The sequence below is a fragment of the Biomphalaria glabrata genome, chromosome 7 (assembly GCF_947242115.1).
Source record: "Biomphalaria glabrata chromosome 7, xgBioGlab47.1, whole genome shotgun sequence".
In the NCBI taxonomy this organism is placed as follows: Eukaryota; Metazoa; Mollusca; class Gastropoda; family Planorbidae; genus Biomphalaria; species Biomphalaria glabrata.
Genome location: NC_074717.1, coordinates 40,397,226 through 40,409,474, shown reverse-complemented (window position 1 = coordinate 40,409,474; position 12,249 = coordinate 40,397,226). Strand labels below are relative to the sequence as shown.

The 12,249-nt window shown below is 32.0% G+C and overlaps 1 protein-coding gene across 1 annotated transcript in view; it reads right to left on the bottom strand.

The window, feature by feature from the left end:
- LOC106077917 (protein virilizer homolog) overlaps positions 1 to 12,249 on the bottom strand; it is a 35,003-nt gene that overhangs the window by 12,951 nt on the left and 9,803 nt on the right. The window contains exons 7-18 of the mRNA XM_056036573.1: positions 9,664 to 9,800; positions 8,996 to 9,070; positions 8,120 to 8,206; positions 6,867 to 7,012; positions 5,520 to 5,599; positions 5,262 to 5,422; positions 4,580 to 4,789; positions 3,448 to 3,536; positions 3,142 to 3,283; positions 2,635 to 2,732; positions 1,980 to 2,160; positions 456 to 570 (exon numbers count right to left, since the gene is read on the bottom strand). Of these exons, the coding sequence (XP_055892548.1) occupies positions 456 to 570; positions 1,980 to 2,160; positions 2,635 to 2,732; positions 3,142 to 3,283; positions 3,448 to 3,536; positions 4,580 to 4,789; positions 5,262 to 5,422; positions 5,520 to 5,599; positions 6,867 to 7,012; positions 8,120 to 8,206; positions 8,996 to 9,070; positions 9,664 to 9,800 (1,521 nt within the window). The remainder of the gene's footprint in view (positions 1 to 455; positions 571 to 1,979; positions 2,161 to 2,634; positions 2,733 to 3,141; positions 3,284 to 3,447; positions 3,537 to 4,579; positions 4,790 to 5,261; positions 5,423 to 5,519; positions 5,600 to 6,866; positions 7,013 to 8,119; positions 8,207 to 8,995; positions 9,071 to 9,663; positions 9,801 to 12,249) is intronic.

The following is a 12,249-nucleotide window of genomic DNA, read 5'->3' as shown; positions in this document are numbered from 1 at the left end:
AAATTATTGGACTTTTATTAGATATTATGTTTTTTTATGAAGTCTGCTTAACATTGCTATTTTTTTCTCTTCTTTCAAAGCTACTGACATGTTGAGATGCCTTCAAAAACGCTTTGATTTATTTTGATAGGATGACAAAATATATCAATCCAATCTAGAAGGAAGTTTAAATGAATATATTGCATATATTGTAAAGCTACCATGTAAAAATAATATTAAACACTATTAAACACTAACCCAGTTCATGAAGTGTTTGACTATCAAATCAAAAAATCCTGGGTAAGAGCTAGGTGAAGAGTTATCTTATACTCCCTAAGCAATATCGATTACTTTATCTTAATTCTGTGTCATACACATTCTTGTTACTAAATATTAAACCCATGAAACAGGAAAAAAAAAAAATGAATGCTATGCACTTAGCCATTTATAAAGACAGCGATTAAATAAAGTATCACCTTTATTTTGACAGTGATAGAGTTGGTCAATATACTGGACCACTTGAAGATGGTAAACAAGCTCCAAGCCAAGTTGTCGAGATGGTATGTCATCCCCAGATTCCTCTGGTTCTTCCTGCCACAACAAAAAAATGTTGCATTTAGATGAATCCTAATCCTCTAGTTAATTTCTAAACAAAAATTGAATCTATCCAACTAAATATATGAAAGAAATTTACTGTGTGACATAAATCTGAGAAACTCATGGAAGTGACAAAGAGATGGCATAAAATCTGGTATCATGGAAGCAGATATTTCCAGATACCCGTCGCCTCAGCGTGGCGCCTCCTGGGTGAGCTTTTGTTGTTTTTTTCTCTCACTCAGGGTTGGGATGGAAAAAACGTCCGGGACACAGTCCAAAAAGTCAGCCACACCGTTTCACAAAGTGTCTAGTTAGCTGGAGTGGGGGTCCCTGCACGGAACAGTGACGGTTACAGTATCGGAATATGAGATAATCTCCCCACAGTCAGCTCTGTTCTCTGCCACTCTAGCGAGTGAAGCCCAGGGATGGGGATGGTGCACTGTGTACCCGGTACAGTTGGCTTGGCCCAGTCAGTCACAATGGCCGCTTACCGCTGGGAACTCTCAGACATTACAGGGGTGAAGAGCCACATGTCCAGGCCTGGTTGTTGGATAAAAGCCTTTCTAACAATCAACAGGATAATGGCACCCTCGGCGTGGATTCCCTACTGGACTTTTTTTTTTTTGAAGGTATCATGTAAGAATATAAGGTCAAAACCTTTGTTCACATTTTGATATAAATAACTGTTTTTATAAGGTCAAAACCTTTGTTCACATTTTGATATAAATAACTGTTTTTATAAGGTCAAAACCTTTGTTCACATTTTTTTTCCCACAGTAATGAGGTAGATACAATATGATTGAGACTTTTTAAAAATATTTTATTTACAAAAGGATTGTAAAACTATGGTAAACTATATTAACTGTGAGAAATAGCATATGTAAAATAGCTTTGACACTTTTAATTAGCAATGCTTAAGACACCTAAATGTTTGTTTATGAAGATCACTATACTAGATCACTGTAATCTAATAATAATCAATGAAAATATAATATGAATATGAATTTTTTTCTGCTGGATATAAATTATTTACATTATTTAAATTGTTCCAAATGAATTAATAAAAATGGTAAAAAGAATACTTTAAAAGCCAAAAAGTATTAACAAAATTTTTTGCTGTCCCAATGGGGAAAGTCACTATTGCTTTTGTGTTGCCTGGCCATCACATTTTGATCTCTACTAAAAACACTTTTGAAAATCCACTAAATAGGTGCAACAGCTAATTTAAATCTTCTCATAGCTAAACCTTACATAAGCTACTTTCAAGACAAGATTAAAAGATTATATAGGTATACTAGTGTACAGTGATGAAATGGATGTAGACAAAATTTAAATAATTTAACTCTTTTGTCTTCTTTATATATAGATAGATTATAGTACTAGACTAAAAACTGAATACTTACCACCATCTGTAAGAGACACCTGATGATCCCATTGATGACATCTGGGTGAGAACACAGATAGAGAAGGCCATCCTGGGTGGACATGAACCTCTGCAGGATAGTGTGGACAGAGAGGTATACACTAGGGTTAGCAGCGGAGGCTGGACATGACAGCAAGGCAAACAGACTCTCCAGAAGACCACTGCAATACACCAAAAGACATTCACTAACAAAATGTAGACTAGCCTCTTCTATGTTTTCAAATATGATAATCTTTGACATGAACTATGTTTCAGGCTATGTTTGTTTTAAGAACTAAACTTGTCTAGCCAACTTGAAAGTAAACATTGAACATAAGCTAAATGGTGGAGTAGAAAACAATATTAAACAACATAATAATGTTATATGACTATTTCTATATTTCAGATCCGCTCTATAAGGCAGATGATGTAAAGGTCATCCATGGTTAATTAGGGTTTCAAGTGCCAGCACAATGACCAACCGACTTTACTTTCCCCAACTAATGGGGTGGACTCAGGGGCATCCCAAAAATCTTGAAGTCTTCACCTGGATTTAATCTAGAGACCCCTCAGCTCAGAAGCCAAGTGCTTTGCCACTCAGCCACCATGCCCTATTTACATTTACTTCTAAGGATCTGCCCAACTATAACACTCACCAGGAATCAGCTATATTGTAAATAGTTTCCAATGACTCTGATGACTTGGTATTGGTGTCCACTAACAATGTGTAAGGTACAGCATTATGTTGTTGGCCCTGAAGTGGAACAAACACTCAATTGTCAGACTAACAAAACATGAACAAAAAAAAGGCATCAGTACATACCTCAAATGCTGAATTTTAATCCTAGTGTTTGATATTCAGACATTATTGCTTTTTTTTTAAAGATAATAAATGGATATCAATCTCTGACAACAAGCATACCAACTATTTTTTTAACCAACATCAAAAATTTAACTATGCTTTGACCATAGTAGAAAGAAAAAAAATGCATTTTCTTAAAAATGCTATGCTGATAAAATAGCTGCTTAGTAATCCTGCACTGCATATATATGAATGAAAAATATTCAAAATAAAAGTGAAATGTGTTTCCATAAAAAGTGAGAAAAATGTAGAATAATATTATTACAAACATAAGAAATACAAAATTAATTCATTAACTTACTATATAAAAATGGGGATCAGTAAAAATCTGTGTGGCCTCCTCGAGGTCAGCCAATATCTTGTTTGTATCTTCATCTTTTAACTGTGGCTGTTCATCTTCTTCATTGCTGGACTCATCAGGAATTGGACAACTGGACACAATTCTAGTCAGACAAATATTTTAAAGAATGTGCATAAAGTGGATGTTTTTTTGTTGTTTTTTTTTTAATGCTTAATTTGAATTATTTGTATTTATTAACTTTAACAAGCAGGTGGACTCAGCTTTATCTCTTTCATCAAAAATGCAGGATAAAAGAAAGCATCTTACCTTTCGACAGTATTGTAGAGATTAGTAAGGGTTTCATAAAAGTGAATTTTTCTGAGAAGTGCTGTCATTGACATTGTTAGTTTTACAATCTGTAAAATATTTTGAAACAGCAGTTAAAAATAAAAATTGAAGTTTTCTTTCATTCTACCTACATCTAGGCTATATTCATTATTGATTAAAAATGCAAAAACAGTATACATTTATTTAACTTTAAGAAAATGAAAATATCTCAAATAGCCTTTCCTGAAATGAGAATAGTCCTTAAAGTCTTGTATTTTAAAGACCATGGTGTAATAAGCTTAAGATTTAAATATTCTTCTCATTCTGACAATCTGAAAGAGACAGTTGGAGAGCTCTCCATAAGGCTGCAGGGCACACATTTGACACCCAAAGAAAAGCCCTTATTGAAGACAGGTGCAGAAAATGAAAACTTAAATAGACTGCCAGTGGACAATAAATTAGTCTGCCCGAGCTGCAGAAAAATATGCAGGTCACAAATGGGTTTACATAGTCATGTGAAACACTGCACTCATTTTTAATATTCGTAATCAAAGACATTACCATTATTATAATTATTCTGACAAACTATAACAATGTAATTATCCTCAACACTAGACATGTAAATTATGCTAACTGTAAGTATAAGTTCTTATACATTAAATGAATACAGCCCATCAGTTTATTTGGCTTTTTTATAGTTATATTTGCTACTGTAAGTTTACAATGAATGCATTCAATAAAGTTTTTCTGTCCAGTCAGATAAATCAAGAGCAACACTTAGCATAGCATACATTTCATCTAAAGGTTTTCTTTTTTTTTCTTGTCAGAAATTTTTTTGAGCTAATTTAAAAAAGAAATTTTTTAAAGTGTGTACCAAGGGTTTGATACATTGATGTTTTAATAGTGTGAATGTAGGTGAGCTTGGTATATATTGATGTTTAGTATGTAAGCACTAAAATACATTCTGTGTAAGTTAAACTTGAATCTAAAGGTTTTACGTCACAAGACTGTACAAGGCTACAGAAATTTAATCATTTAATATAAGATCTATATCTACTATCTTGTATATTTCCACAGAGGTTAACATCATATGTAGCTAATACACAATTCTAGTTTAAAAAAAAACAAACACCTTTTCTAAGAGCAAGTTTCTGACAAGTCTTTGATATCCTGTCTCCTCATTGTCTCCCTTGGTGTAGTCAGGATGAACTCCAAGGAACCACTGTGTTCCAACAGCAAAGTGGGTTGTTTTGGAAAGAGATCTCAGGGCCAAGTGCTTGATACTGAAGACAATATACTCACTCTCAATCAAAGACACAAGTTTTAACTGTATGCCCCTTTGCTAGGAGAATTTAATTTAGGTATAAGAAAAGTTGAAAGTTATATTTATATTGTAGTATAAACACACTAAATGATAAAATCATTATTATAGTGAAGGTTAAATAGTAAAAAAAAAAAAAATAATAATAATAATAATTTCAGTGGTATTTTAGTTTAATAAATATTGATTAATTTGGAAAAAGTTATGAAGTTTGTTAAAGGTCCCATTTTTTTTATCAATGTAACTAAATCTATTTTTTATATTTTTAGACAATTTTTAACAAGCAAAAAATATTAGTTGGAAAAAAGGTTCCTACAGTTTTACACATTTTACATAGAATTTTTGTTCGGGACAGTTAACTCTAACAAGAAAATAAACTTTAATATTGTTATCTGTCAGAAAGGTCAAAGTGAGGAAAATGTATGCAGATAAAATTCTTTGTTAACCATGCAAATTTAAGAAACAACCATTCATGTCTTAATAATGTACTCACCAATAGCGTAAGTGCTATTTGCTCATTCAGGACTGAAAGACAGCCAGCAAGTCTGATGCCAGCCTTCAAATGTCTGACCTTAAAAGCTGCATCAAGCTGGCTCATAGCAATATCTGAATCACAACCTTTAATAGCCCAACTGACCAGTGTGTCAAGAAAATCTTGTGAAAAACAAAGAAAATGTTGAAGTAAAACATTAGCTATTTAAGAGAACTACAAAAAATTATTGCATAAGAGACAAAATGTATGGACACTCACCATTCTTATTCTCATGTATCATCAAATAAGACAAGCCCTTCTCTAAAAGATCTGGCAACTCTTCTATAGCTACAACCCATCTGGAAAAGAAAAAAAGAGTTTTATGATACTAAATATAAACGTGTACAATTAAATACAAAATGAAAAACACACAATAGTTCTTCATGTTTTGACTATGACTGCCTGGTCATGCGGTTTGCCCGCTGGACTTTCATTCGGATTTATCAATAGTCCCGGGTTCAAACCCTGCCCGCTCCCATCCCCCGTCGTCCTGCGGGAGGTTTGGACTAGGAGGTAAACTATCTTCAACTCTGAAGGAACATCCAAAACATGGAAAACAAACAAACAAATAAACACTAATAACATTTTGCAATACATACGTTTATAATGGATAAATGTAATTACAGATTCCCTACTTTACATTTTTTACTTCATATTTTTATCTATTTGGGAAGAGTCTGGATAAAAACCTTCCCCCCTTATAAGAGAGTGGACATTGAATTATTTAAAAGAAAAAAAAAGGCAAAAGAAAAATAAACAAGTTTTCATATTTATGTTTCAACTGTTAAGATGACCAAAAAAAAAATTAAAAAATAAATTTCTATATATATAATTCTCTTCTTCGCTCAAGAGTTTGGACAAGAAGAAGCGAAGGAAAGTTCACTCTCTTATTTCTGCAAGTCGGACGAACTAGAGTTACGCCACGGATAATAAGTGAAATTTAAGAGTTTGTATTAGAAAATAAATTCGTCTTTGCATTTTATTCATTCTTTACTACGTACAGAATTACTATACGAGCCTTGCGTGTAGCAAAGTCATACAGTATATCATAATAATTCTGTTTCCTACATAGATCACGCTCAATAGTTAGAATTACCAAATGTTTCAATCTATCTACGAGAATTGTTAAACTAAAGTAATTCTTCATTAGTTTGAGGTGCAAGAAGCTTCTTTAACCAGATTCCAAAATTACGGGATAATGCCGGGTTTTTTTTATCGTGCGTAGGATTGGCATTTTCTATATTGAATGACACCCCAAAATGACAATTTTTGTCTATATATTTCAGGAGATTTGTATGAGTTTTCTAAAGATTTTAATAATTTCCGGATATTTCCAGGACTTTTTCATATATTTTGCAATTTCAGGAGATTTCCAATGGTTTAATTTAATAATTATACACTTAGAATTAGCGCGGGTCCTATGAAAGTGCGGGGCCCACTGCAGTCGCATAAGTGCGGAGCCCACTGCGGTCACCTAAGGCCGGCCCTGCAAAATAGCGGGGTATGCTAAGGCGGTCGACTAGTATATAAATAAATCACATAATTATAACAAAACTTGAGATTTACTTGTCTGTATGTTCTTCCTGAGTAAAGGTATAAATGATGTTCAACAACTCAATGGCCTCTTGTGGTCTTTCAATTGCACCATCATCATGACTAGCATAGCGCAACATCTGAATTTCAAACTTGGACAGTGCCGGGCTCTTTAACTCCTTTTGAAGATTTATTTTCAATAAAAACAATTTTCAGAGTTAGAACATAAAACAGTTTCAGTTTTAAACAAGAGATTTAACTTAATGATGAATAAACAAAGATAAATATTTTACTTGATACATCAAAATATGAAATATCTTTCATGTATATTAAGAGTAATCTACCATTTGACTATAATATGAGGTATGTAATGTGAAGACAATTTATATGTCACTAAACCTATTTATTTACAACAAACAAAATGGAAACATAGAATTGGATTCTCAGACCATAGACCAAGTAGATAGTTTCATATACCTTGGGAGTGTATCAGGTGGAATTAATCTAGTGTGTCAGATATTTACACACCTTAAATCAACCTGGAAATCTCCCCACATCTCTAACAAGACTAAAATAAGAATCTTTAACTCTAATATGGTTCTGTATGGTTCTGAAACATGGAGAGCAGCTGAAGCAACAACAAAACAAGTACAGACCTTCATCAACAGATAACTGAAAAATATCTTGAAAATACACTGGTATGACAAAATAGAAAACATCAAACTGAGATAGATAGATGGACAGAAAAATATAGAAGTGCAGATCTTAGAGAGAAAGTGGAGATGGACTGGTCACACTCTTAGAAAAGATACCAACAACAGAGCTAGACAGGCCTTAGAGAGGAACCCCTAGGCCACAAGACACAGAGGAAGACCAAAAAGAATGTGGCGATGCAGTGTACCAGATGAAGCCAAAAGGACAGGAAAGAGCCGGGAAGCTGTTAAAAAAAACTAGCAAGAGATCGTGGAGAGTGGCGTGTTTTTACTGAGGCCCTAAGTTCCATGAGGAACACAAAAGAAAGATGATGATGCAACCAATTTATTTGCTTTCACTGATTTTTTAAAATTATCATTCAGTGTGAATGGCTATTATTAAATCTCAATATAGTTTTAAATACACTGTGCATACATGAAGATAATCAAACAACAAAGCATGCCTAAAAAGAAAAGAAACAGTATTTTTGTATACTAACTTATTACTTATAAGTAAGCTTAAAGTTCAGAAAATGAAACGAAATACAAAATTTAATCTCATTTAAAGACATAGAAACTTTGAAACTAACTAACCATTAAAGGTGTTACATAAAATTCTACTGGGTTCAAGGTGTGAAAACCTCCCCATGGTTCTTCCTCTAGCTCATACAGATCTAAAACCTGTCAAAAGTTCAGTGTTAAAACAAAATGTTAGGAAAACTTGTTTCTAAAAGTAAATTCATGCAAACACCTAACAGTGCTTCTCAAATTGGTGGCACTAGTTGTTTTTTTGTCAAAAAAACATTTTCTTAGCTTTACTTTAAGAAGTCTAAATGAAAAGTATTGGTATTCAACATTAAACTGTTTAACAGCATAAGAAATTTGAGAAGCAATGGTAGAATCTATTCTCAACAAATAAAATTAAAAGTAGAACAAAGTATCAACTGAGTTGTTGTTTTTTTCTTTTCTTTTTTTTTTTTTGTATGAACTTTATCATTGCATTTGGAAAAAAAAAAATAATATTAACATTTTTAACTATTTTTACCATTTTTCAATATGAAACATAAATTAAATGAAGTGTTATACCCTAACCAAATGTAACTGTCAATAAGATTTTAAAAGCATAATGATTAATTGTTCTCATAACGAAAATTTAACTTAAAAATCATTTTAGTTTTTAATGATAAGAGAATGTTTCAACTAATATGTTTTCCAAGTATATAATCATTATGATAATGTAACATGGTAATGTGAACCTCATGTATACACTCACAGAATGAACTTAACAAATGGTATGGGAGATTAACAAATACAACAAACCTTAATCAACAAATAAAAAGAGTTGAACAAACACAATTTGTTTATAGTAAAGTTAGTTGGATGTAAATTGTTCAGTTACCTAGAAAACGAAAAAGTTATCAACAAATTTAATTTGGTAAGTAGAAAACAAAAAGTGTTAAGTTGTCTAACCTGCATCATGGTGGGGTCTTCAATTGCAGCCATTTCATCCTCAGAGGAGATATCTTCATAGTCCTTTTCTACTTCCTGGGAAATACAGTAGCACATTGTTACAGCTAGGATCAAATAAAATAGCTATGTAAAAAATAATCACACTCTTATTGAAAGATAAGTATAATATAAGAGAACTGGTTAAGATTAGGGCTAAGATCCTCATAAGGACATGAAACTGCTATGAAATTTTAAACTTAAAATGAGTATACTAAAACAATGCATCAGTGTTCAAATAATGATTTTTTGTTAAATTTTAAATGCATAAAATAATATCAAATATTATGTAATCACATTAATAATTTTTTTTTTATTTTACAGTCAGCTGTAGCCAGGAAGTTATAATTCCTATTTTTTTTTTTTAGATAGATCTATATCCTATATAACAAAAAAATTATATTAAAAAAAAAAGGAAATAAGGTTTTGATTTTTTTTTTTCAGTTTGTTAAAAAATAAAATAATTTATAAGGTGTTATTAATTTTACAGTCAGCCATAGACTGAAAGTTATAATAGATAATTTTTTTTTAGATATATTCTATACAACAAAAATTTATATAAGAAAAAATAAGGATTTGAATTTTGTTTTTTCAGTTTGTTAACAAAATAAAATAATTATATAAGGTGTTACCCTATCTTCTCCATCAGATGCAGGCCCTTTGTAGCGACGCAGTCCTGATCTCTCAGAACCTGCATTAAACAAGTCTTGATCTTCCATTTCTTCATCCTCAGGGGCTTCTTCATCCTCATCATTGTCTTCATCTCCACCTTTGATGACAGAAAAATAAAAGTGCTTCTATTTTGAACACAAGCAAGACATGGCATAATTAATGCTGATGTACTGTAAGCTATATTTCAGTGGTCTTCAACAGGGGTGATATTTTTGGGGGGCGCTGAGAGCCAAAGGGGCGGTAGGGGGGCGCTGGGCACAAAATGGGGCGGTAAGGGGGCGCTGGGCATAAAGAAGAAACTAAAGGTGCTCTGAAACAAAAGAAATTTAAAAATTCTTCAACATTAAAGCTGGGAAACTAAATATAGACAAATTATAGTTAACTTGCTTCTAATTTAGGAACAGAAACAGCATTAGAAATTGAGTTCGGGAATCCCATTTTCTATTTTTAAATTCTTACTCTTTGCTGTGATCGTAGAGTATTTATTGTCCATGGATCTCGCGCATATAAACGTTTAAGATTTGATAAACAAAGTAGGCAATAGGCCTTTTAGATTATAGTTTATTGTATCTACATATGTTAATATATTGATATGTAAATGTTAATTGCAAAAAACATTAAAGGTAACATTTAATAGAATAATTTAACGTTTTAAAAACAAAAAACATTGATAAAATGTTGTTACGAAAACTCATTGGTATGTCATGTAATATTTCCTTGAGATTTAGTGAATTGCCACTAGAAAAAAAGTAAGATCTACTTTGATGGCATTTTCAGATGAGGTTATGAAACCAAGTTGGCTTCACGAACATATAGCGATATCCAAAAATAATATTCATGAACAATTATAAAAATCTACAATTAAAACAATATTAAAAACAAAAAACGGCAAAGCAGGATATGTATTAATGGCTTCTTAGAAAAATGCATAGCTTTTTAAAAATTCTTATGATATTGTTGAAAAATTGATTAAAACTAAATTTATTTTAAAACATATGTAACACAAAAAGACATTTTTTCTGTTAGAGATGAAATATTATTTCAAAATTGTCTAGTTATGTAGCTTATAAGGACATATAGGAAACCATCAGTGGTTGGACGCTACAATGACTTCATATAGGTAATATAGAATAAAGAACAAATCTGTTCACTATTCACATTGTGAGTTATGATACACAAGAAAAGTTTAGCCCACAATTTCATTTCTATTTGAATCTAATTATAAAACTGTAAATAAAATACAAACCCATGCCGAAAATAAGAACATCTTTCAACAGTTTTGTGAAACAAATGATGAAAAAGGTGTTAGACTCTTGTTATAAACTGAAGTTCGCTGGATTTCGAAAGGGGTTTGTTAATTGTTATGGCTCGTTTTTTTAGGCTCTTAAATATTTTTTTTTTTTGAGAAACGGGAAGATTCAACGGTTGGCGATGACTTAAAGCAGGCTAAAAAAAAATTGTTTTACATGGTAGGCATCTAACACAAATGAATGAAACGAACCTCCGACTGCTAGGAAAGAGATTGACTTTTATTGATAATATTATTTTCTCTTTTATTGAGATATTAAATCTATTTTAAAGAGTTTTAAAATCTCACATAACTTGTTTGTTGACAAATGATTACTGCCCAAGGACACCGATATCTATGCAATTCACATAAAAATGCTCTATGAAGAAATTAAGATTCGCTTCTAAAATAAATATATATATAATATATATATATAAATGACAATTATTAAACATCTGTTACTGACGTTCAAATTGAGTTGCAGGAAAAAATAGATTTACAAAAAAAAAACTATGTCTTCATTAAAAAGAATGTAAACATAGGAGGCACACAGTGGCATAGCTAGGGTGGGTGGAGGGGGGGGAATTTGAAAATTAACCGGGCCCCCATTTAAGGGGGGGGGGCAAATTAGTGCTTTTTTAATTAATTAAATTAAATATTACGCAAAATGCAGCGGCCCCCAAAGATGTCAAGCCCCCCCCCCCCCCCCCGGCCCTCAAACGATGGAAATTCTTAGCTACGCCCCTGGAGGCACAACAGAGATGTGGCTGCATTTAAATGTTTCAGTAAAATTCCAAAACTGTGGTCGAAATTGGAATTATGTTTTAGCTTTTCAGTAAACATACATGGTTAACCTAGATTTAGTGCGTAACAAAGTTAATGAATAAGGAAAGAAATAGACTGGATGTAGCAAATAGAGGAGACCTTCGCCTTGCCTTGGCTAACTTAAAGCTTGAAATTTTTTATATTGTCAGACTGCAGGAGGCACAAGGTTACCATTAGCTTAATATCATTTTGTAGTGAATTCAGCAATAATAATATTTATATTAAAAATTAAAACTAAATTTACAATTAAACCTAAAAACAGTAGGCCCTAATATTCAAAAATTTAAACGGAGACTATTCTTAGGATTTGAAAAAAAAGTCTTTACAATTATTTTTTGTGTGTAATCACTGCAAACTATTTGACATAATGTTTGCATAATGATAATATTGGCTGTTTTTGCCTTTAATTCCGAAGATTAGGCTAAGGCTGAGT